Source organism: Mchenga conophoros, linkage group LG9 (assembly GCF_057382185.1).
Source record: "Mchenga conophoros isolate Kocher_MC1m ecotype Shallow Benthic linkage group LG9, M_conophoros_male_GT1.1, whole genome shotgun sequence".
Lineage (NCBI taxonomy): Eukaryota > Metazoa > Chordata > Actinopteri > Cichliformes > Cichlidae > Mchenga > Mchenga conophoros.
The window spans coordinates 22,907,693-22,933,761 of NC_140534.1; the positions used below are offsets into that span (position 1 = coordinate 22,907,693).

Here is a 26,069-nt window from a genome sequence, read left to right on the forward strand (position 1 = left end):
AGCATTCCAGTTGAGTGATGCAGACTCTCAAATCCATCGTCTGCCTGCGTCTGAGCTCCATATTTAGAGGCACACAGGGTGAACTACACATGCCTTCCAATCGCAGACAACCTGGTAGAGCAACTAAACGTGTTTTACTAGATCACACTGAACGCAAATATCGGCATCTTCAAAGGATGAACTGGATGGCACCTCAAGACACGGTGACTTCAATCAGTTAAGATCAACTAGCTCTTCGCTCCTTACTCTTTGTTACAAGGCTCATTATAGTTTTATCTCTCATTTAACTCATCTAAACTTGTGCAAAGGAAAATGAAGAATGGAACAATCCTGTCTATAAGTGTGGGTGTATATTTGTTTGAATTTATCATAAAGATTATGTGAACAAAGGCTCACAAAATGAACGATCTAAATCCTAATTAATTAACTAACCGAGGAAATGTAATGAGGTTGAAGCCAACATCCAGCGGGGATACTCAGCGTTTTCTTTCATGCGACATTTAGTGAGGTGAAGTGAAGAGTGCTTAGTGCATTGGAAATGCACATTACAGTCCTGTGGGGGATTAGCAACAGGCTTTCCTGAAGGCTTCCTGGGTCTAACGCTCAATCTACACAGCAGGAGCTGTGTGCTAATAGGCAAACTAATTAGGAAATAGAAAAATCTATGTTTAACATACAGATAACTGGGGCCTGGTGGATGCTCTGTGTCTCTGAGCATTTTTAGGTCATCCGTGAATATTCTGGACTAGATAAAAATATGAGTTTAATAATAGCCAAAGCACATCCCCTCAGTCCCTCTTTCAGTTCTGAAAACAACATCCCATCAGTGCCTCTGAAGTGCACGCACAGAAATGGCTTACCGAATAAATCTGTAAATGGATCTCTGCCGCCGAAGAATTCCCTGAAAACGTCATCGGGGTTGCGGAATGTGAAGCTGCTGCCGAAGTGGTCATAATGGCCTCCTATTAAACATTGAAAAGAAACAAGGCTTATAAATGGCACCACACTTCAACAAAGATAACACTGCAAACACAGCTATCATTACAAGCTGTCAAAGCACCAATGCAAATACCAAATGTCCAGCTGTTTCCACCTGATGCATGTTGGCATTTCATACATAAAGTAACTGATAAACTTATGAATATGGAAACCTTAACGGATATCTCCTTACCTCCTCCTCCTCCACCACCTGAGAGGCCTTCTTTGCCATATCGGTCATAAACATTCCTCTTGCTTTCTGCAATAGAAAGAGAAGGACTTTACATGAGATGAGAAACAACTCGGAGCAACTGAAGGTGAAGCGCCCTCCTTCCTGCATTATAAACCTCTGTTAGGATCGCGAAAGACTCCAGATTTAACACATGATGGCCTCAAGCTAACAGCCTCTTTTAATTTTCACTGAATAAGACTACCAAGTAATTCCAAGAAAATGACTAGAGACAGTAGTGTGCTATTTCAAACTACAGCTGTCCACTGAATTTTTATTTTAAATTACAATTTTAGCTTCCAATTGTTAAAGCAAGTTAAACGAGATGAATAATACTAAATAATACTCTCACGTAAAAGTCCAGATTCACTACCAGCAGTATGCAGTAAATTTAATTCAGCAGACATTTTTTAATTATAATTAAACCAGATAAACTAAACAGTGTTAAAGAAAATCCAGTCAAAAGCATTTATGATCTTAATACTGACCACAATAACTAATTGAGTGGCTCGGTTTCACACCAAGCTTTTATTAATTTATTATTTATGTATTAATAATTCAAAGACTTGTTCCAACTAATTTAATCAGTAAAGGGGATTTGACAAATCTTGCTTTGTGAAGTCATATAAAAAATAAATAAATAAATAAAATAAAAAAATCAGTGTTAATACATACTATAGACTAGGGATGGACCGATCCAATATACAGTATCGGTCGGACCATACAATGGATAGACTCAAGTTTTACTTTGCAAAACGCAGTGGTGCTGACTAAAGAGTTTCATGGTTTTTGGGGAAAAAAAAAAAAAACCCTATGAAACCCCCCCCATACTTGTGTTAACCCCTTATTGCCTAGTGTATCATATTTGATACATAGTTTTGGGTTTTTTTGCCAGTTTTTGGGACTTAAACATCATCAGTGTGAATTTCTCCCCCTGACAAACCTAAATAAAATTGCATAATTTAAGCAATAAAAAAAAAAAAAAAAACAACAACACAACAACAACAACAAGCAAATATGATACAAATTAAATGTCATATATGGAAATTTAAACACGATTAATTTTTTAAACAATTACAAAAAATTAAACAAATTAAATTTAAATAAACACTATTTTCAAAAAATGTGAATTTTCTGGCAAGTATTTCCTGATTCAGGCTTTAAATGGTTAAGTTTTGTATAGAAATTTCACAAAATTCAGTCTCAGATTAAATGTGACAGAAACAGATTACACTGACATCCATCTTGATGAAAGATGAGCGTCATGATGCCGTGTTTGTATTTATTTGCATTGCTTTCCATTCTGGATGTCTAACATATGTTAAGTTATACATTCTACAAGCTGCTTTTTTAAAAGTTGTTGAATATAAACATTATTTTGTGCTCATATTGCACTTCTTTTTTTCAGAATCAAAGAGTTTTCAAAATCTGCATAAAATTGCATTTTGAATTACTTTTTAAATCTAACTTTAAGTACTTAAGTTTAAAGTTATTCAAAAAGTTAAAATAAAAAGATCAGTATTGCTGAACTGCAAAATATTTTGGGTGCAGTGTATTTTTTTTCTTCACACAGGTATAATAGAAAAGCTTCAGTGTTTTGTTTTTTTAAAACTTGAGTATGAACAAAATTCATTTAAAAACAGTTTTATTGATTATAAAATAGACTATATTGGAATCATATCAGTATCGTCAGATATCTAAATTTATGATATCGGTATCGGACATTAAAAAAGTGTTATCGTGCCATCTCTACTATAGAATAAATTGATAGTTTCAAGTAAGAAAGAAAGTAAAAACTAAACCCATCATCCCAGTTTACATTCCAGTTATCCCATCCTGATAGTGGTGCTACAACTTCTTAAAAATCCCAGCTACCCCTGCATCTTTTGATCCAGTGTCTGCTATGAAACTGAAAAATGATGCTTACATTTAAATTAGAGGGGCAACTCACTACTTTCCTATGTCTTAAAATGTCAGATTTCTGGGCTCTAAATCAATGGCTGAAAAAACAGCAAAAACAATCTAACTTCACATCTGGAAACGCTAAAGCACGTCACTGTTTTCTATCAGTTTTACCTGACAGAAAACAGTGATAACCAAAAAATAATCTAAATAACTTACAGCTGTTATAGCTCCCCAATGTGAGGCACAGAATAATTGTGTTTTTTTTAGTATTGGTTTCCAAAAATGTGTCACGTTGATGGCAACAACACTTTTTGAACATGTCTCTACCCTCGTATTTATACAACAGGAGCAAAATGTCACTGTTTCTTAATAGCACAAGCTTCACATCTGAGACAGTAATGGCTTCAATACAGCTCATTTCAAACAGTGCACTTGAGATACACCAGCTTCTTGTTCTGAAGTCTCACCGTCTGAGAGAACTTCATACGCCTCTGACAGCTCTTTGAATCTTTTCTCTGCCTCATCCTTGTTCTCAGGGTTCTTGTCTGGATGCCATTTCAGGGCCAATTTTCTGTAACTGAAATACAAACACCATAAAGTCAAAACACACACAGAGTCAAGAACGAGTCGTCATGTCTTGATATAGGGGTGGAAATCGTTTGCGCATGTATGACAGAGATAACATGCCCCCCTCCCCCAATCAGAAACATATTCACACGACTGCAGCAGACACACGCTGCGTGTCCTTCTCGCCACTAGGGCTGAACGATATATCGCATTTGCGATAATATCGCGACATGATCAAGTGCAATTTTCTAACCGCAAAGGCTGCGATTATACTGCGATTATATTATACAATTCATGGGCTGCATCCTCCTGAGGCCGCATTTGTAGACCGATTACGTCACAGCGACGCGCCGAAGGCTGTCCAAATTACTACCATATCCCAGAATTCATAGCGCGGCCCAGCCAAACTCCAGTTTCCAGCAATGGCGGCCGCTACTAAGTTTTAAAATTACTCATACTAATCTTTCTGGGTCACAAAATAAACTTTTAACATATTTTCAGGCGAGAAAGTAGTTGTGTAAACATCAAATATCTGCTCGGTTTATCAAGATATCCCATATTTGCAAAAGTGCTTCGACGTTTTCAGAGGCGTCTGCTACCCACCAGCTCGACAGCTAGCCGGGAGCTCGAGGGTTACTGATGCGGCCGAGAACGGCACAACTCCCGGCACATCATTTTCAGATCACCGCGGAGTTTCGCTGCTCGGGTTAAACGTAATATATAAGTCACTTAGACAACCTAAAAATGTTATTGTTGGGCTTTTTTCAGTGTTTTGTTTGTTCGTGAGTAAATCGGTTTGGCTGAGATTAAAGTTATTAGATTAGATAAAATAAAACTTTATTAATCCCCCGGGTGGGTTCCTCCTTGGTTTTCACACAGCTGACTAAACGTCAAACAGAAAACTTATTAAACAGAAGTATGAGACAGTCGAGAATTTACACCAGTGTCTGGTTATATTTTAGATAGCAAGAAGCAGACGGCCGAGTTTATTAAACTCCACCGAGACAGCGGTGACGCTAATCAGAAGGCTAGACCGTCCAATTTCACGCCTTTAAACTTTAAAGGCGTGTTTGTGTGTGTGTTTATACAATTGCTATTATGTTTGCACTTTATGTGTAATGTTACTGACTGCAGAGATCAGTAAGATGTGTGTATTTTTTATTTATTAGTTTTATTTATTTAATATTATTTTTTAATTGAATGACTGTCTAGTAGTTCACAGATGTTGAAAAACTGAGTGTGGTAAAGCCACTGATTTTTTTAATGTATATTTCTGCAATCTGCACATTGTACTGACTTTCATTTTAATGTTTACACCAGGGTTCCTTGCCAGCACTTTATGCTCAGATGTTTGTAAGCTAAAAATAAACTATTGTGTATGTTCAAATATACTGTTGTGATTGAAGAAGTTAAATAAAAATGTCAGTCATCAATTCATGCATCACCTCATGTCATCATAACAGAGGTCTGTCTTCCAGGAAAGAACAGTTTAAAATTAATGTAATATAGTATTGGCCATACTATATGATGTATTGCTTGTCTTTGTTTAATAATACAGAAGACAAATACCTTAAAAAAATAATCGCATATCGCATCGCAATCGCAATATTGGGGCAAAAAAATCGCAATTAGATTATTTTCCATAATCGTTCAGCCCTACTCGCCACCCAAGCAGAAATAACAAAGACAGCCTGACACTGCATTGACAATCAGCGCGGGCCTCGCACAGCGGCTTACGCTGCATCAGCGGTTTGTTTTTAAGCTCAGCAGCAGCAGCACACACACACAAAGATGTTCGAACAAGACAAGGGACTGAAAGTCAGCAAGGCTTTACACAATCCAGGGATTCAATCCATTACAGACCTATAGCCAGCAGTCTTTGTTGTAATCTGTGACATTATCTTGCTGACTAAAGCCTGGTCACAGTTCAGTTGGACGCGATGCATGCAGCACTGTTGGTAATTGTGCAACATACCTCTACATCTTTGACATCTTTGTAGCCAGAAGTTCACGGGGAAAATCCACAGCAGAAATTTTCTTTACTTACTAACCTTCATATTGTATTATACTTTGACTTTTATCCAGTAAGTTCTTTTTTAGTTGTGCTTCATTTGCACTTCTTTAACCTCGCTTAGATGTGTTTTGTCATATTTTATCGAGTGATTTTATTTTATTAAAAGCCATTTTGCTACAAGTTGCATCTAATGTTTTGGCTGCTGTGACACAGTCATGTCCCAACTTTTGGGCTGAATAAAGTGAACTTTATCTTATTACAAAACACTGAGCTTTGTATTAACATAAGAGCTTCTGACTATAATTTAATACCCACTAAATTTAATAAACAGACACGATAAATGAGTCTTCAAGCATCGCAGCAGCTTTCTGAGGTTGTATTTTAGGCCAAATGCAGACATGCTAATAACCATTACCTTAAACAGATAGTGTTTAGGTTTAGTAAAGTTAGTGTGCCAATAATTTCTAATTAGTAATAAACTTTAAAAAAGACGTAGATCTATCATCACGATATTGGATAAATATCAACTTCATGATAATATAATGATCATTAATGAAAACTGCAGTTTCGCCTGGTTTTCCCACAAAGAGAGCTTGGCTCATCTAGTTTGTACAGACTGATCTAGAGTTAAAAAACGTGATACATCATCTTTCTGTAACATATTTTTGGCAAATGGCTATTCTTGGCTAGGATGATCCATACTGCTCAATAGTTTCCTCCTCTCTTACTTGTTTTCACCGCATTACCCAAAATAACTTAATGGAGCTCCTGGAGCACATGCCTGATTTGAAGCAGGCTTATTTCTGTCCTCAGCATTAGCATTGCCTCTCCTCTTCACATGTCCAAACAAACTGCTGTTATTGAGAAACCACCGAGGAAGTATAATTAACTGGAACGAGCCTGATCAGTGGGTGAGCAGTGGTGGGTGATTGAAGGTGGAAGGTATTTGACAAGAGCACGGTTACAGGAAGAAGAGTGGAACATTTCTGCAGAGCACTTTCTCATTTCTCCCTCTCCCTGTGTCAGTTTATACAACGACAGAGGGATATAATTAACCTATTACGCCCTACAAGTGGCCGACATTTAACGTCAACACTGGCAGAAAACGGAGCACAAAACACTCGAGGGGGACTTACGCTTTCTTGATGTCTTCTTGCGTCGCATTTTTCTCGACTCCTAGTATATGGTAGTAGTCCTCCATGGTTCTGTCTGTCTGTGGGTGCTGTTTTACTTGAGGGTCTTGTGCGAGTGGCCTCTGTGGAAACAGTAATGTTCTGTTAAGACATGTTACAAGATAAAGCCCAAGACTCTGCAACAGCCATGTGTGACGAGTAAGATACAGCCCTTCCAGTCCAGAGGGGTATGCTTGTAAAGGGGAGGGAGGGGGCTGCTGGCATTAAAAAGGGTGGAAATACCCAACAATATTGCACTGCACTGAAATAGCAATACCAGGGACAGAGAAGGTAAGCTAATCCAACCCAAGCAAAATTGCATAATAACCGGGGGATCATCCTTCACCCTGAAGCTAAAAGAGAGAAAGTATGAAACATGTTTTTCTTTTGAATTTTGGAGCCAGCTATAAAGACCATGAATCACTTTTTTCCCCTTCTTTTTAAATCATGATCTAAGGTTAGAGTTATGAAAAACAAGACACAACTGGTCTGGTTAAAAGTATCAGAAGACATTCAAGTCCTCCAAGTTTAGCACCACATTTACAATTTTTGTTTTGTAGCTTTACAAACCTGCATCAAGCAGAGAGATATAAAACTTCTGTGACCTAGATCTTAGTGAAATATTCACCGTAAAAAGCAGTAGACATTGGACTGTGTGGATATGAAACAAGTCTGCAGAATTAAAAATAAGTCAACGGAGAGAAATAATAAAGGATAAAAGAAGAGGACTAATAAAGTGGTCATCCATCCTCCAATTAAGAGTTCAACAATTGTTCACTGACATGCTTCAAACTGAAAGCTACAAAGGTAATGCGCTGCATTTTATTGCTTGAGAACTTGTTTATTGCCATTTCCAATACACAATAAACAAATATTGCGTAACCTGGCTTACCACTCTTACAGCTAATAAATAACTTTTCAAGTTTAGCTAGGTCACTTCAGCTAGGGCTGGGTGATACAAGGAAAATCTCATATCATGATATTTTATAGCTATATCGTGATACACGATATATATCATGATATGTTGAAAAATTGCACTGGTATACTCATTCCAAATTTTCTACTTTGAATACAAAAAATCTGAATGAATTTAGTTTTATTTTAACCATTTTTAACCATCAGTTGCACAGAGAAGTTTTTCACAAATGACAATACTGTGACAGTAAGTCTCTTTCTGTGGTCAACACTAAACCTTAAACAAACGAAAGATCATAGCGACAAGTAATAATTCACTAGACAAAATAAAACAAATGAAATTACAGCATATAACATATAAAAACTGTGAAATAAAAAAAAAATGTGATGAACTCAAATTATAAATCAAAAGTCTAGACAGTGACTATAAAAAAGTCTGACCAAGAACAGTCACAGGTATCAGAGCTGGTTTATTTAACGTTTTCTTTGGTGTGTGCTGAAATGCTGCCATGTGTTTAAAACATTCTTAATTTTTCAGTAGATAAGTTTACAGTTGGTGGAATAAATTTGTGGTACTGCTACCTTTTGCGGCAATAGTTTTACTGCATGTTATGCAAATTACTGCATTTTTGCTCAACATTCTCCTTGTGAAATCCAAACGTTGGGACGGGGAGATTAATGATGCATTTGCACCGTGTGGGAGGGGAAAGAAAAAAAAAAAAAAAAAACTTGAATTACATGCAGACAGCTTAACATTGCCATGGTAATTTATACTGTTGTACGTGGGAAAACTTGCGATACATCGAGTATATTCGATATAGTTTCAGCTAAACCTAAAACGTATTAGCAAAAAATAAATACATACTTTTCTTTGAGTTTATTGTGGGTGTGTTTATGAATGCACTGTTAACCCTACCCCCTAAAACAAGATGAAACAGGCAACTATGGTTAAATTAACTATTATCTGAAGTAATCGAATACCTTTTCCAAGGCTAAGAAATACATCAAACTAACTTCTACATTCACTGTGTAGCACTTCCTCAATGCATGACAACAGCAGGGAACTATTACCAATGGACTCCAGCTCTTTGATTCACAGCAGCTCTTTTATATCATATGTATACATAGTCTCTACTAGAAGCCTGTTCTTTACACGTGCTAGTCAAGTTGTGAACAAACAGCTGTAGCCTTTAGTTCATTTCTTTAGATTAACTTCAGTGTCTTCATTAATGCCTAGACATAAATATAACGACTCAAAGTGTAAATCAACTTGATTTCGAGCCATGTGTCATATTTTGGAAACCTATGACCAAACAAAAGTTACTTTTTAAGATGCATATATGCAAGAGCGGCCACACGTTTCAAATGAATACTATATTATAAAACCCGCCTCTTCCACTACACCCCGATACTCATTTTTCAGAAACTGACTTTGAAAAGAAGCTATAAACTCAGTACTGATGTTCAAACTAGATCTATAAATATAAGCTAACTGTGAGAACAGGTCCTTATTTTGGATCCAGGGTGATGAAATTACCAAATTTCCCTCTGAAACTCTTATTTTACTTAAAGGTGAGAAACATTTCAGCTTCTCTTGTATGGTTGCATTCAGGTCTTTATTTTATAGGACAAAAAGGCTGTTGCACTACTACTACCACATATTTATCCTTAATGTGTTTGTAAGGAAAACAGGCCAAAATCCTACTTTTCATTGAGGGATGCATTAGCTGTTGTACTGAAAGATATAAAAACAAACCAGTGAGGACTACTGGAGTCCACTGTGTTCTATTTGTTAGCTATTTATAACCTGTGGCCTTTGCAGATAGATTGTGTTTGTGTCTGTTATGTGGGGGGTTGGGGGTGTTTGGCACAAAGTAGTGCCAACGAGTGTCTCCTGGTGGGGACATCGGCACAGGCACTAAACTCTCCTTCATGTATCCAAGTAAGGCAGCAATTCCAAATCTCCCTCTGATACTTTATCATACAACCTCCATCTAACTTGACACTAATTTAGCCCGCAATCTAAATATAAAAAAGGATGACCTTCTGAGTTTTGTAAAAAAAACAAACCAGTGTCCTGACTCATATCTACTTTTATCTCCCTCACTTGAGCCATAACTGACCTGCTCACCCATCACCAGCGCCCTCGCGGCAGTTGGGATTTAGTGGACACAAGCGACTTCTAGAGATGCGCTTTGCAGTACTGCGCAGAGCATTAAAAGTGCATTCATGCTTGCATGTGCCCTTTGCTTGCATTACACAGCTACTGTAAATGAACTTGATTCCTCTTATGCCTCAGAGTAAGCACATGTGGGTCCAGTCAATCCCATAATGCATCAATTAAGCAAAGGTGATGGCTGTAAATGTAAACAGCAGACTACCAGGATTTTTTTTTCTATTTTCCTAAAATAAGCTATTGTAAAAGTGCACTACAAAAGCAACTTTTTCTGAAAAACAAAGATTTATGCAGTTTTTATCTTTTTGTTAAAACTGAGTATTAAACAAACAAACAAACCCCAAAGAGACATGCTGTGCAATGTAATTAAATATAATGGACACAATCTCACAACTGATGAATCCCATGGCATATACAAGAAGCTAACCTTCTCCACAATAGCCATACACTGCAGTAATTTGGTTCCTGCACCATTCAAAAATCAAACCTAATCATTTTAAAGACCTTAAAATATGAATTACAGCTAACTAGTGTTGAAATCATAGACAAGGCATAATAATTAGTTCATTCAACTGGTAAAAATCCCTACGGCAGACAGTAATTGATGCCACAAAGTGAATGTCTTTGGAATTTGACCACTGGTCCAACAAAGTTAACACTATTTGGGGTGTACACCAGGTTGCTGACAGCTTGGCAGCTCCCATGACTTTAAATGAGTCACGGCACTGGCAAATTTTCCATTTTCATTTCTTATCAAAACCACAAGGCAAGGCTCTCAAACCCACCACCTACCCTGTGACACGTGTACTGATGAGGGTCAGGAGTCTAATTTTTGGACAAAGGGTGACAAAAATAAGCAATCAATAATGACCTGACCTCTCGGTGCACCTCTCTTATGTAAGATCAACCCAACAGGAATCAACACAACACTTTGGAGGAAACACATGCAGGCAAGCTGAGCAGCAAGAGATTACAACAACATCGGTTTAAGTTTTCTCAGCTGTGCCATACTGGTGTGCCAACTGAGATCGCCCTTGAAGGAGCAATATTATGTAACTGTCGATGAACGAGACTCTTTACTGAAGAGCCGCAGAGTATTCATCGTTGTTTGCATTTATACTTTACGATACTGCCAGTACGAGCGAAACTGAGCTAGTTAAAAGCTGCTTTTACCCCTTACCAGTGGTTGAAACAAAGTAAACAAATTCAATTTCATTGTTTCTTTATAAAATGACAAATTAAGTATCTTAATCTAAATTTATAAGTGGACCAACTACAGTTGCTGTACTCTGCATCCCTGTAATCCTCAGTGTATTATTATATTTGCACAACAGTCCACTTTCTGGTTCTTTAAATGGTGTGCTTTGAGACATGTCCAGGTATGCTGTGGGACTTTGTGGTACATTATACAGCTACACAAGTGTTAGAAATCCTCAGCTTATTCTGTGTGTCAGTACTCTGCATGCAGTCCTTTCCCCAGGAAAATAAAATCCTTAAAAGGAAGGAAACCCCTGTTTGTTCATAGAGTTACTGGGTTGTGGGAACAATGACATTACAACTTGTTAGAGGTCCTTATCAACTGTGAGAAAGTCAGTCGATCAGGAAGAAAAAATATATATATAGTAAGATGACATATTCTTTCATAACTTACAATTTCTCATTGCAAAGTAAGTGCAGGTTTGATTAGATTAAGGTAGATAATGTGAAGAAGCAGCAGGAGAAGAAGAAAAAGTAGTATCAGCAGAAGAAGTTGCTTTCCAAACCTAAAAGAAGAGTGGATGACAAACAGGGAAAAATTCAACAAAGATGGACATTGCAGATTTTTTTTGTTGAATTTGGTGGAACTGTGATCCGAATTATATGTAAGGAGAAACTATTTTTTCCCCCTATTCGAACACTGGAGTGGTCCTCCAAAGCAGTGATTACAAAGTAGCAGGAGTAAAACAAGCAACGCTATTTTATTTGGACTGTCAGATTTTTTGTGCCATTTGAGACATTATCATTTATTGAATGTGGTCTATTCTTGGTCGTAGTGTATGACTGAGCTATAATCATTCAGGTAAATTCCATTACAGAGCATAAATCATTGCCCGAGTCCAAGTTTCAAGAGCATGTTTCTACAAGTTTTCACTAACATTCAAACACATTAGACTGAAGAGTTAAACATAACGTGAAAACACTTTATATGCAGTACATTAAGAGCACTCAAGGTGTACATGTTATGACTTACTGTTTTATTTGGTTTTTGTCATAGTCATTTACAGATATTTATATATTTATAAGTAAATATTGGGTGAATAAGACTAGCTGTTACTGAGGTTTGTATTGAAGCCTGTGAAGATGGAGATGCTCAGTAGTCATCAGGCATATATGAACTGTTCAATTTAGTTCTATTTAGCCTACTGAAGGTTAGATGTCCACTCTGACTGAATAATTTGGGATGAAATGTACAAATATCCTTTTTAAAAAGCACGTATGATCAGAATCCCTTTCATTAGAACGTGAAAACCCAGTTTAAGACCATCATTTTTGAGCATTTCTAGCTCAAAAATGATGACCATCACATACGATCAGTGTTGAAGAAACAGCATATTTATTATACGATTCAGTCTAGTATCAGCAGCTGCCGAGGGTACAGACAGAAGTCTCGTAAATGTTTTTACGACTTCTGTTTCCACAACCCCCCAAGTTATTTCACCACAGACCAGCCCAAGGGTTTATCTGCTGATTGAAATCTCAGATTAGACTTCAGCATTATGGTTTGCGTCTGTGGAAGTCGGGTTATAAAAGCCGTTGTGTTTTTAGGGCAACTATGTAATCAGAAAAAGGCATCTGAAGTATTTCTGTCAGCGTCCAAGAGCACTCAAACACCACTAAAAATGTGATATTAACAAGACAAGAGCACTGGATAAAACAGGCTCTAGGCAGCTGAGTCCAGGACATAACACAAATTACATCTGACAGAACAGAGAATCAGATGACAGCTAAACACAACAGCTAGCCTGTGTCTTACCTGAAACTATTCATGGCAATGACAAAAGCATTTGTTTTTAAGCAGTACAGGAGCGTTGTTCTCCTCACTATCATTGGAAACACGTTTACCACAGAAGACCTCATTTACAGTAAACACTGAGTGTCGTCTTGCTGGACAAAGAAACCCAAATTTCAGCAAATGGGATAATTTTGCTGATCCAGCCTTTTTTTTTTTCTTTTTTTTCTTTTTTTTTTTTTTAATAAATAAACCCATCAGCTCATTTAAAATAAAATAAAAAAACCAAACACCTCAACATCTGCTGTACCTCTTGGTCCTATGTGGCACTTTGCAGACGATTTTCTATATATTATAGCTGCATGATCTTGATCAGAGGGCAGTGGCCAAAAAAGAAATAAATGTGGAACAACCGGTAGTGCTGGCTACTCCCACTGCTGGGTTTATGCTATTGCTGGTATTTAGCTTTTCCTCTTCCACAGAAATAACAAACACAAGACGTCTTTGAAGTGAAGAAAAGTGAAACCAGGTGTCAAAGCCTTTGTTTGCTGCTTAAACATTCTTTTCATCCCATCTCCTCATCACAATGACCATTGCTCATGCTCTTTGCTATTCAAGCAACCTTTTCCAGTAATCAGCACTCTACTTGTGGACTGCATGTCTCTTCACCTATGCAACCTAAAACAAACACAGCAACAGGAATTCTGCTTTAGGAGGAAATGACCAATGTTCATTTCATATTCAACAAAGGCTCAATAGTGTTGTTTAACATAGCTTGACAGCTTGATGTCGTTGTAATGGTTCTATAGTTACTATAGTAATTTGCTGGAATCAGTCAGCAACAAAAATCAAAGTCAAAGGTGGCGAGCTACATGCTGTAAACCATACTGAAAGGAGTGGTATAGAGACTTACTGTATGTCAACAAATAAAACACAAAGCAATGAGAACGTTTGCTTTGATAAGATAACATGAGGGACTTCAAACTGAAACTGCAAGCCATCAAATTGTCAAACTCAGAACAATACAGAACGACAAACCAACAGTGCGTCACTCAACGAAAACCTCATAAGAGGCTTGGTTCATCAGAAGACCGTCAATGGGTAATACGCCCTGATGTGGCAATACCGCAACAAAAATGAAGCCGCCACCTGTTTGAACTGGACTTATTGTACCAATTTGGTCTACTAGTTAACCAAAGGAGGAAGCTGATCCTCACTTAAAGATGACTGGAAATGAAACTGAATTCCTGTAAAACATCTTAATGACTGATCCCTGGCCTGATCCCCCCTTATAGAGGAGACCAGGCCTTTCCTGTAGCTTCCCCTAAAGTCAGGTACAGACCCCTTCAAATTAGGAGTTTTCCAACACTCAACATCTTCAAAACCCATCTAAAAACTCATTTTTATACCCTGGCATTTAAACCAGACTGAGTATTGGCATTTGATTTGCATCCGTTTTTCTGTAATGTGTTGGGGGTTTTTAATTGTTTTTTTGTTTTGTTTTTTTAAAAACACCAGGTATTTGTGTCTCCTCCTGAGATCAAATAAGCGAACTTCCCTTGTTCGGTGGACTTGAATAACTTTGGAACCACCAAGAAATGAAATACAAATCAATTCGCACCAGCCAAATTTCACAATAAGTGTATCACTGGTTATATTGTTATATACCTTCTTAAGCAGGAGCATCAATTTCAGTTTATGGGTCCACATGCAGCCCAGAGTTATATGAAATGGACTGGACCAGTAACTAACAGCTTTTTCAAAATACTGAAATAACACAGCATTTAAATGGGAAAACTGGAACAGTTAATGACTTTGCTATATCTTCCACACAAAACCATCCAGTGGGCCAAACTAGACCCTTTGGGGAGGACTGACTCCTCTGTCTTTAAGTCACATGGCTCCTTTTAAAATAATTAATTATTTAATATTAGGCCCTTACTAAAATAAGACAAAACCTGGCTTTGAAAGACCCTCATATGGCAACAGTCAGTGGTTATTTTAGTAACTGCTTAATAAGAACTTGTTTTCAGATGTACTGTGCTGACAATCCAATTATCAGTTTATAACTCTTCATAAACCTAGGAGGGAGGGGGGGGGGGGAATAAAAATAAAACCCGTTTTATTTGAATAAAACATGTTGGCCTGGTGTTCTTTCAAGAATGGAAAAAGAGGTCACCCAACAACATTAAAACTTGATTAGCAGCAGTAAATAGCAGAAATAGGCTGAACTTAGTCAGTGGCCACTTCCTGTCACCCCCCCGTTCTGTAACCAATAGTAACCAAAAACGTGCTAAACAAACTATAGTCGTCCCCCCCCCCACACACACACACACACACACACACACACACAAAACGTGTTTATTTTCTCTCCAGAACACTTTCTGGAAGCTAACTAATGTCAACAGACCAATCTGAGATATCCCAGCTGGAGCCCTAACTTGTGAACCTCTCCCTCCGCATCTGTTTAACAGAAACTTCTAGAAAAGTCTTAAAGCGGAATGGGAAGTTTTAGCCGTCTAAATTTCCAAAACAAATCCACTAATATAAATATATGTATATATTTAAAAAACAAAACAAAAAAACAAAACAAGACAGCAGTGATATTACACAAAAGCAGAAATCTCTCTATGGTTGTCTTAACTTCCGACTGTAGACTATGCTGGCTAACGTTAGCGTTAGACTGGCATTTATAGCATCACTGGTACCAAATACAAGTTTATCATGCAGTCATACACCCCTGAATTTACTAAATAGTTTGTATAGACGGACTGGGGTTTTTTTGTTTTGTTTTTTAATTTTTTTTTTTTTTTTATTTTAGCCTGAGCTAACTCAAATTTTACGGCAGCGAGCAGGCAAAAAGGCAAGAGATCCACTCGTTATTCTCACACGCTAGCTTAACTATGGGGTAGTATCCTGGAAAACAGCCTCTCGGACACAAACGAAAACTACATTTCTGTATAAAAATAATCTTAATATATCCTAAATGATTCCAACATTAGCAGGGGACATACTGGGTGACTCCACCAAAGCATCCCCACATGTACTAGATGTACTCGATGCGGCAACACACGACAAACGCTTTTCGCCGCTCTTTCTTTCTTTCCTTCTTTCTTTCAGCAAACTGAAGCCAAGCGGCCCTCTCACCTAGTTCATCTCGAGCCTACCTGAAAGAAGGAAATATCCGCCACAATAGCCACCTGATTGTAGCTGTTCCTCCTGTTTTCCTTGCCTGAGTACGGAAACTGTAACTGCAGCAGCAGCTGGTAGTGGCTTTCTTGGTAGCTGGTTGAGTGGCCGCTGATATGGCCTAGCCCACAATGCTGCTTTTAAGGACCGTCGGAAAAAAACTCACATGTTTTACTGCGGATAAAGGTGAGTTTAAAGTTAATAATGGTGCAATGTATTATATTTACAGACAAGACAAATGCTGACAGCCTGTTTTTACCCTCCCTTATAAGAGGTTAACGTGAAAAAACCTTGAAAAAGTGGAGAGCGCCCCAATGACCCCATAGCGTCAAGGCCGTGCAGGAGCGTGTCCAGATGGGTGTCATGGGGTGGCCCCAGCCCAGGTTGCAATATACCCCCACCCCTTTTGTTTTAGGGAATTAATTACATTTGCTGGTATAACATTTCTACTTTTGCTGGCCTGTTTCTAAGTCTTGATAGTTTAAGTCAAAGTAAAACATTTTCAGGTTGTTGTACGGTGTAGCTTTTCACAAACTGTCTGTGTGAGGAAGTTCTCTAACCTATGACTTCAGACTCCAGAGCTATATGTGGATTTTTAATCTACATTGAGTCTTGCTGACAGAAAACTAATGGTAAATGGCCTGTATTTGTATAGCACTTACTAGTCCCTAAGGACCTCAAAGCGCTTTACACATCCAGTCATGCACCCATTCACACACTGGTGATGGCAAGCTACATTGTAGCCACAGCCACCCTGGGGTACACTGACAGAGGCGAGGCTGCCGAACACTGGCGCCACCGGGCCTTCTGACCAGCAACCTTCCGATTACAAGGCGAACGCCCAACTCTTGAGCCACGATTGCCCCAGACTAAACTAAATCAGTGTTAAATAGATTGCATTTTAAATTTTGTTTATCAGTTATTGTAAAACTGTGTAATGTGTTATGTTTCCTCCACTGAAAAAAAAATTTCCTGACTGACAGAAAGAACTAAATTAAAATTTTGATTGAATAATTTTAGTTATTTTCTCAATTTTTAGTTATTTTCTCCAAAAACTTTGATTTAGTAAGTCAGAATTTTGAGATGCTTAACTAGATGCTTAAAATGTTTGAGATAATAACCCAAATTCTAAATTATATATGGCAAAAAAGTAGTTGTTTGTTTTGTTTAATTCAGGGTTTTTTTTTCCACTGGCAGAAATAAGCTTCCAGATTGTGAATTTAAAACAACAAACAAATAATGTTTAAATATTTCATTACCAAAAATGTGAAATCTATCATCTGTACCTTATGGTATTAGTTTTGCTGAATTAAAAAAAAAACCTGTGGATGAAAATAGCGAATGTAGTGCATGGATACATCTGTTTTCTTCGTCCCAGCCCTTTGTCAAAATGAAACTAAAACTTTGAAACCTAAAAGCTGAAATAGGCGGATTTTTATTTGTCTCATTTCCACAGACAGGTAGGTTTCAAAGTGGCTTTCATAGCATTATAACTTCTCCGTTTTGCACTTTATTGTTGTTGTTTTTTGGGGTTGTTTTTTTTTTTCTTTTTTTTTTTTTAAAAAGAACAGTTTTCTGTATTTTACTTTTATAAATTTCATAAGCACCCCCCACACTCCCTAGCAGATCGTTACATGGAGAAACCTTTGGAATACAAGCGCGCTGATCCACACAGGTATGCACACGGGTGTTCACTGCTCGTAGACCCAAATTACACCTTTCTTGGCTGCTACTTCGAAGCACATCTGTCCTGCATGCTGCACAACAACATTGAATATTTAGTATTTACTGCTGTTTACACTTAGCTAGATTAATGCGATGGTGTTGTGTTTAGTATGTTGCTTTGTTTTTTTTTTTGTTTTTTTTGTCTTTTTTTGCTTGTTTTCTATTCTTCTCTCAACAGGTGATCCAGGAGATTTTTATTTTTTTTCTCCCCCCCTTTCTCACCGTCCCTCTCCCCTTCTGTTTTTCCTTTCCTTCCTCTTTCTTTCTCCCTTTCCTATCTCTCACTCATGTCTGTCCCGTCTGTAACATCTGAAAATAAAATATAATAAATAATAAAAACAAAGATCGACCAAATGGACCAATACGGCAATGCCACGATGATCCATTTGGCAAAGTAAATCCATTGGGTATCCTTGTTGGTCTTCAGACAACAATTCTGATGGCTAAAGAACCAAATGGGACAGGCGGGAGAAAAATAAATAAATAAATAAATAAATTTCATAAGCACAAAGTAAAGCACCAAATTGTCTTAAAGAGAGGAAGAACAGTCAATGTGATAAACTATTTTAATTACAGCTATTACCAATGTTAATTACTGATTGGTATTTCAATCCTTGTCTGCATGTCAAAGTGTCATTGAGCAAGACATTGAATCCCGAGTTGCCTCCCTTGTAAGTGTGTGAATTATAGGGCAAAAGGTGCTTGAACAAATGTGTGAATGAGGTTTTTAGTAAGACGGCAATTGGAGTGCTCAAATAAGGTAGACAATCACTATGTAAGCACAGGTCCACATAGAGGGGTAAAAGTGACCTTCAGTTTACACTTAACTTTGTTTCTCAGTGACAAATATTATTAATATCAACGGGATAACCTGAACTATTTATAAATGAGTAGGGGAAAAAAATTTCTGCATTGTTATAGCCATTTTGCCTGCTGAATGAGGGTAATCAGTCGAAACTGCCCTTGATGACTGCCATTGACAAGTGAGAGGATATTTACTAAAAGGTTTTGTTAGGTTAGATTTTTATTTGGGATCACTAGAATCTATAGTTTTTTTAACCAACTGAATAATTACTTAGAAATCTGCAGACATATCAGTATAAAAGAATGTGTGGAGGCAGCTGTAGACACAATAACTGGTGCCTGATATCGGTCACGGCCACCTGTTAGCTCAGTTCCTGCAAAACAAGCATTTTCTATGAAGAGTGGGATATGGCTCTTAACAGGGTCCATTCGTCTTCTATATGTTCAAGACATTCCTTAATACAATTCAAAGTGTTACACAGGTTACATTTCTCAAAAGCTAAACTAGCAAAAATATTTCCAAACGTAGAGCCATTGTGTGATAGATGTAAACAGACTCCAGCTACTTCCCTTTATATGTTCTGGTCCTGTCTGACAATTGCTCCCTTCTGGTTATCATTTTTTGATGTCATCTCTAAAGCCTATGCCTATAACATCTTGCCTTCCCCCTTGGTCTCAATTTTTCTGGTATAATGACTGCTGCTCCCCCTGCCCGTTTACAGAGGGTCATTGCCTTTTCGTCATTATTAGCAAGACGCCTGATTTTATTTAAACGGAAGTCTACTACTGCTCCATCACACCACCACTGGATAAGGGATGTTATGCAAAATGGCAAGCTGGAAAAAATCAGATGTACTCTCAACTGATCCATCAGCAAATTCCACACAACATGGGACCCTCTGATAGCATACGTCAACAATCTACCTGGTCTGAAACTGTGAATGTTCCAGACCAGTTCCTACCACCCAGATAAATGCACATTCTCATATAAAACTCTGTGTAATTCATATAAAACTACATCTATATATCCATTTTTTTGAGCACCCATCTAATTCAAAGTCACAGGGTGGCTGAAGTCTATACCAGGACACCAGTCTATCACAGGGCTAATATGAGATTTAGTGCAGTAAACAATAAATAAATAAATAAAATGTAGGACAATGTTAAAGAACAGAAAATAAAATATTAACATTTACTGTTTAAAATGTTTAATTTCAGTGTAGTTTTCATCACTGTCACTGTTGGTTTTCTTTTAGATCAGTTGCAATATAGATAATATTTGACAGACTGAGATTTAGAAAGTTCAGATGAGATAATACAACACAAGCACTTGACTCGCTGTCAACACATTATTGTTTGTGCCTCAGATTCAACAAGGTGCTGAAAACATTCCTCAGAGTTTTTGGTCCATGTCAACATGATAGCATCGGCAGTTGCTGCAGAATTATTCGCTGCACATTCCTCAAGAGAATCTCTCGTTAGCCCATGTGCCACAGGCGCTCTGCTGGATTGCAATCTAAACTGTGGAGGTAATTTGAGTACAGTCAATTTACTGTTTTCTTTAAGAAACCAGTTTGAGATGATTTGAGCTTTGTGACGTGGTTCGTTATTCTGCTGGAAACCATTAAGAAGATGGGTACACTGCAGTCATGAAAGGATAAACATGGTCATCAGCAGTACCAGGCAGGCTGTGGAGTTTAAAAGACGCTCAATTGCTACTAAGCGGCCCAAACTGTCCCAAGAACATGTCCCCCTCAAGTTTTCAACCTCAATAAACATGAATGCAACTAAAAGATATATAATTAAAGGTTTATTTATTCAAACAATCAATCATTAATGGAGATGCGCTGGTATTAACTAAATGCACACTAATCAAATAATAATTTGACCAGATTCCATTAAATTTAACATTTTATACTGTACATAAATAACAAAAATATTTCAAAACTTACATGTAATAAAATAACTTAATGGCACAATTAAGCCACCAGTGGCCTGAATTGTTGATACAAAGCAGGATGGAGCCACGCTCTTATCTTTACCCCCCAAAAATGACCCTACCATCTGAATGTCACAGCAGAAACTGAGACTCCATAAGCTTGAGGCGACATTTTTTCATTTCATATATCGTCCACTTTTGGTGAGCCTGTGTGAACTGTAGCTGTGAACTGTCCTGTTCTTGACAGCTTCAGCCCACGGTGTGGTCTTGGTGCTGCTGAAGCCCATCTGCTTTAAGCCTTGACATGTTGTGCATTCAAAGATGCTCTTCTGCATACCTTGGTTGAAATGAATACCTTTCTTCTGTTCAGTTCAATTCAATTTAATGTTAGTTATATGGCACCAAATCACAACAACACTTTCCTTAATACAAAGAAAACCCCAACAATCATATAAGCCCTGTGAGCAATCGTTTTGGCGACAGTGGCAAGGAAAACATTTTCCATAATATTTCAACAGGAAGAAACCTGCAGCAGGGAGGGTCGTCATGTGCCGCGAGCGGTTGGGGTGAGGGGAGGAGGACGTTGTGGAGATCTAGATCTGGGATCTGACAAAAACTAAAACTATCATTAAAACTCATTTTATTTTTATTCAATTTAGTTTTTATATTAATGTTTTAATCATTGAAACGCTGAAATTTGCAAAGTCTGTCGTTTGTTTTTATTTCCCGTTTTATGGTCATTTTGATGGTACGCGTTTCACCGAGGGACACCTGAAAGCAGCACGTCATTGAGCGTGGACAGCAGCGTCGTTGCGGTGTCCTGCTCACACATCCGCGATGACACCCAACACCAGACTTTGCTGTTCACGCGCGCACAGTGGATGAAACGAGGCTGTCACGTGCCTCGCATATCCCCTAACAAACCTAGAAACGTGCCGGATCATAAGAAGCGCTTTCACGCGGCATTCAGGGAGCAAAAGAATCAGACAAACGGCTTTTTGCGCCACCTGTCGAGCGCACGAGAAACATACGACCTGTGTCTGTTGTAATTATAAGCCTGATCCAAAACCATTGAGAGGGGAGGGACAGGTTTCCATGTAAGCTCACCCGTTTTCCCTGCTATAAGAGGATACCCACTACACTAGCAGTGTGATAGTGGGACTTTTAATTGTAAATAATTCTCAGTATCACGCCTCTGCACAGGTGTAAGAGTTGGGCTGAATTTGATATACTGAAAAAGGCTTAGTGAGCCAGGGCCTAGTTTATATTATACGATATTATAAGACTGTTTATAAGATATTATAAAACTGTTTGATCAAAACTGTCAAATGTAACCAGAAGAAAAGGCTCAGACTCAATTTTGAGCTTATTTTCAACACTAAATCTCAACTATGAAATAAGAAGGTAAAGTTCTCACATTTGCATACTGGCTTTCAATATTTATTTATTTATTTTTTAAAAGATGATCTCCCCTTGGGTCACACTCTAGAAATGTAGGATACGCACAGAAGACATATCTGAGGAACTGATAAGCAGTGAGGTGAACTCATCCTAACCCAAAGAAGTCAAATAAAGCAGGGCAGGTTATTGCAGTTTCAAACCGAAGTGAGGCTGAAATTACAGGCCTGCATTGATTTTAAATGGAAGATGAAGGTCGTTTTTGCAGTAAAAGCTGGCCGGAGCTCTTGCCAGCAAAAGAAGACCCAATGAAAATGACAGATAGCTATTAATTATACTGGGCATTAAGGGCAGTCTGGATTTAATTAGACCCATTGAGCGGGAGGAATCACAGCAAAAATAGATATCATGCATAGGTCAGTGCTTTTCCATACTTTGAAAGACTTCACTTAAGACTCTTTATTTTCTCGCCTTTCTGTGATCGCTGTGGCTGAATTTGACGTGGTAACAAAGTAGGGCGACAACAAGAATGAGACTTAAAAATCGATCAGATTTAATTTAAACGGCAACCACAACTCAAATAAGCTTGGGCTGATCAGTCTTCATGTCTAGACAGGCAGAAAGGCAGCACAGGCACTCCCTGTCCTGATGTACTGCTATGCCAAAGCCACTGAACCCACATTTCCTTCACAGGCTTCAGTGCCAGGAGAGCCATATTCATAAAAACAAATGAATTCATTGCTTTGATATTTCTGTTATTGGTTCGTGACCTTGAAAGGCTTCCAGAGGGTCTTCAGGTGTTTTCAAAGTCGTTTCCATGCAGCACTAAAGGTTGACCACCAGGTGGCAATCTGCTACAAGAAATATGTTAGCAGAGACTTAACTAAGATCTTTTAATCCACAACCTGGAGCTATGTCCCAGTTTTTTTGGTCAGTGCGCTCAGTAAATGGCCAGTTTAAACCTCAGGTTTGCTTCCATGTTAATTAAAATCCATGTTTTCATGCCAGCTTCGCAGGGACACTCACTTTGGTATCTTGTTTTGGAAAGCAGGCTACAATCCCACCCCCCTCAAAACACCCTCAAGTGATTTTTTTGATGCTTCCTCGCTACGCTGCAAGATAAACAAGCCTAAAAGCTTCAATTAGCCCTTAAAAATCCTATGAGCAAGCTCAAGTAGCATACGCAGTGAAGATGATTCACAACATCCTGCATTAACTTTGTCAGTTATAATCCATCACTTGGTAATAGTCTTAAATAAATCTTATAGTAATTGAGATGAATCCCTCATTTCAATGACAAGTCTGGTTTTTAAGACCCAATTACCACTTTGAGTTCTCTGGCCCAGACGATGTGCGGCGTATGAGAAGAGGGGGGCAGCGAGCTGGCTGCTTTGGCGGAGAAGCGAGGATGGAGAGATGGACTCGGTCCAAATAGGGATGGATATCTTCCTCAAGGGCTGCACTGCATTAGAGGCCAGGTAGATTTATGACAAACGCACACAATCTTAATTTGTGCTCAGCCCGATAATGCATCTCAAGGCCAGAATAGTTCTGCTCAGTGTTTCTTAACTGGATGTTTCTTTAATTATATGTCAGAGGCCATAAAACTCAAGAGGAGATTTTCCCACAAAGCACTGTTTTATGTCTCGGTCATTACTGTAAATTACAAGTAACAAGAAAATATGGAGGGAAAAAATCAAAAAGAAAAGTGGGTTTATTTGTTTCCATACACTCTTATTTTTTTTTCAGCCTGTTGGTACACTGATCATCTGTAAGCCTCATCAAACATGACACAGTTGCTGCTTCCCCCTACTAAAAAGCAAATTTGCAGGAGGAAGGAGAGGGGGGGGGGTCGTTCACCTTAAAGCAGACGTGTGTGAAAACAGAAACTCGTCACGTGAAAAGGAGAGAGGAAAAACAAACCTGTACAAATACTGAATAGATGAATAATACAAGAGCAGCTGTAAACATATACATATTCACACAAAAAAAAAAAACCAACCTTCAGTGCTCCCCTCCCCAAACATCCAGCAAGACAAGTCATTTCTATTCTTCAGATGGCGTGTGCACACTTACTGTATCGTTATCAGACACGACGGTTAATACTAGGAATAATAACAATTCGAGAAATCACAAAAACCTGCAGGTTCACCGACCTCTACGTGAAAATTCATGACGGCTGTACACAAAAGCTCCTCCTGCCTCCACAGCCCTTGGCTTTACAGTCCTGCCCACTCTGTCCCCCCCAGTCTGTTGTTATATTGCCTTTTTTTGTTTCAACATGATGCCGCTTAATCTTTGGTGAAAACATTTCTCCATTCAGTTACACATTTGTTTGTTTTTTTGTTTGTTTTTTAAATGTATGCACAAAATACCTTCTGCAAAATTTAACTAAGCTGCTGATCTGTCTGAAGAATAAGAAGGGATTCAACATTTCAAATGATTTAAAAGCACCCTTCTTTCAGTCTGTGGGGGAGCATTTCCTCACCATCGGCTTGGCACGCACGCACGCACACACACAAACAGTAAAATCAGTCAGTGCATGGTTTGCTTTCCCTCGTCTATTTTCAGTCTTTCACCCCAAAGCCACTTCTGTGGCATCCATGTCTGGAGGCACAGCTCAGCTCAGCTCAGCTCGAACCCGGAGGATGACTCGATGGCATACAGCAGCTTGTTCCTCATCAGGTGCTGGTCACAGAACTCGGGGAGCTTGAGCAGGTTCATGCAGGTGCTGGCGGTGGGCAGGCGATCCAGGTCAGTCCCTCCGTTGTGGATGCAGAAGGCCGGGTAAAGCTCCTGTTTATGAGTGAAGGGCTTCAATTAGAAACTGATAGAGAGAAATCTCTACATCCCCGAGGCGTTTAAGAACCATGGAAATTAAAAAGAAAAAAAAAAATGAGGCGACAGGCAACACGTGTCCGTAATGATCCCAATTTCAAAACCAATTCAGATTAAGCAATAACTGTCAACTTCCACAAGGGGATAAATGTTAAAAGAGAGACATTAAGTGCTAAGCTAATACAGTGGAAGTATAAATTGAGGAAATAATCTTAGTGCTTGAAAGGCACCGAGTGGGGAAATCAGCCCACGGTTTGACCCTTGGATGAGACGCTGGAGGAATGGTCATTTCATGTTGTCTAGCTGGCATTTTTTTAAATCAAGCCTCTCGCCGATGAGGCCACCTCATCCGCAGGCGGTGACACGGACCGTTTCCATCACTGGCCGGGCCAACGCACCAGGTACTCCGCCCTGATTTCATCCTGCTTTTTAAAGTTAGCATAGATGGCTCAGCGGCCACACTTGCCCGATTAAATGGCTCTTTAGGGGTTTGGCCATAATGACCCCATTTTTCTGACAATTACCGTATTAAACTATCGTTGCTTATTGAGAAAGTGTCATTACCGCAGGCATCATTTTGGGGGGGAAAAATGGAGAGTTTCCATCATCTTTTTTAAACGGCTTCTCCTGACAGAGCCATTTCTCCTCTAATGAATCCTGGGCCGAATCACGACAGCTAATTAAAGCTTAGCTGGCTTGAGCTGAGGGCCGGGTCAGGGGCCGCTTCCCTACGAATTACCGCCTTCTGCAGCCCAGAGACGAGCGGAGGCGGGAGGAGCGGAGTCATATTTATCAATGGTGGAGTGAAGGCAACACTCAAACACAGAGAGGAGGAGAGCGTTGCTCCCCACAGCGCAAAAATCAAGTTTTCTTAACCGATGACAATAACAAGGAGTACTAAAACCAATCATATCATGATTACACCTTCTGGTTTGACAAAGTATGACATAAAAATTGTTTAATGGCTCAGAGTAACACTTTCTCCTTTTTTCTCCTATCTCAAACTACTTAAGTGTCCCACAAATCAAGTCAGTGAGAAAGCGAAACAGCTTCCAATTAGGAAATCATTTCAGAAATAGGAGGTTAGCGGTAATGATTCAGCAAACGGTCTTCAGAAGTAGATGGATGGAGTTTCCTTGCATATTAATCTCGCAGAAAACTGCTGCTTTCTGCCCCGTCGCGCAAAGTTGAAAAGTTCAAGAGGCTACCAAGTTCTGAGCGGCAATATTTG

The 26,069-nt window shown here is 38.7% G+C and overlaps 2 protein-coding genes across 4 annotated transcripts in view; both read right to left on the reverse strand.

The window, feature by feature from the left end:
* The window catches only part of dnajb6b (DnaJ heat shock protein family (Hsp40) member B6b), a 29,182-nt gene extending 12,912 nt beyond the window's left edge, over positions 1–16,270 (reverse strand). The window contains exons 1-5 of one of the 2 annotated variants that reach the window (XM_085287002.1): positions 16,113–16,270; positions 6,830–6,948; positions 3,580–3,689; positions 1,172–1,237; positions 861–962 (exon numbers count right to left, since the gene is read on the reverse strand). In XM_085287002.1, the coding sequence (XP_085143128.1) occupies positions 861–962; positions 1,172–1,237; positions 3,580–3,689; positions 6,830–6,894 (343 nt within the window). In that variant the 5' untranslated portion in view covers positions 6,895–6,948; positions 16,113–16,270. The remainder of the gene's footprint in view (positions 1–860; positions 963–1,171; positions 1,238–3,579; positions 3,690–6,829; positions 6,949–16,112) is intronic. The other variant, XM_085287003.1, reaches the window with a different exon arrangement.
* A 7,349-nt stretch (positions 16,271–23,619) lies between these two features.
* Positions 23,620–26,069, reverse strand: part of ube3c (ubiquitin protein ligase E3C) — a 30,065-nt gene continuing 27,615 nt past the window's right edge. For both annotated transcript variants that reach the window (XM_085287001.1, XM_085287000.1), the window contains exon 24: positions 23,620–24,796. In XM_085287001.1, coding sequence (XP_085143127.1) covers positions 24,626–24,796 — 171 coding nt within the window. In that variant the 3' untranslated portion in view covers positions 23,620–24,625. The remainder of the gene's footprint in view (positions 24,797–26,069) is intronic.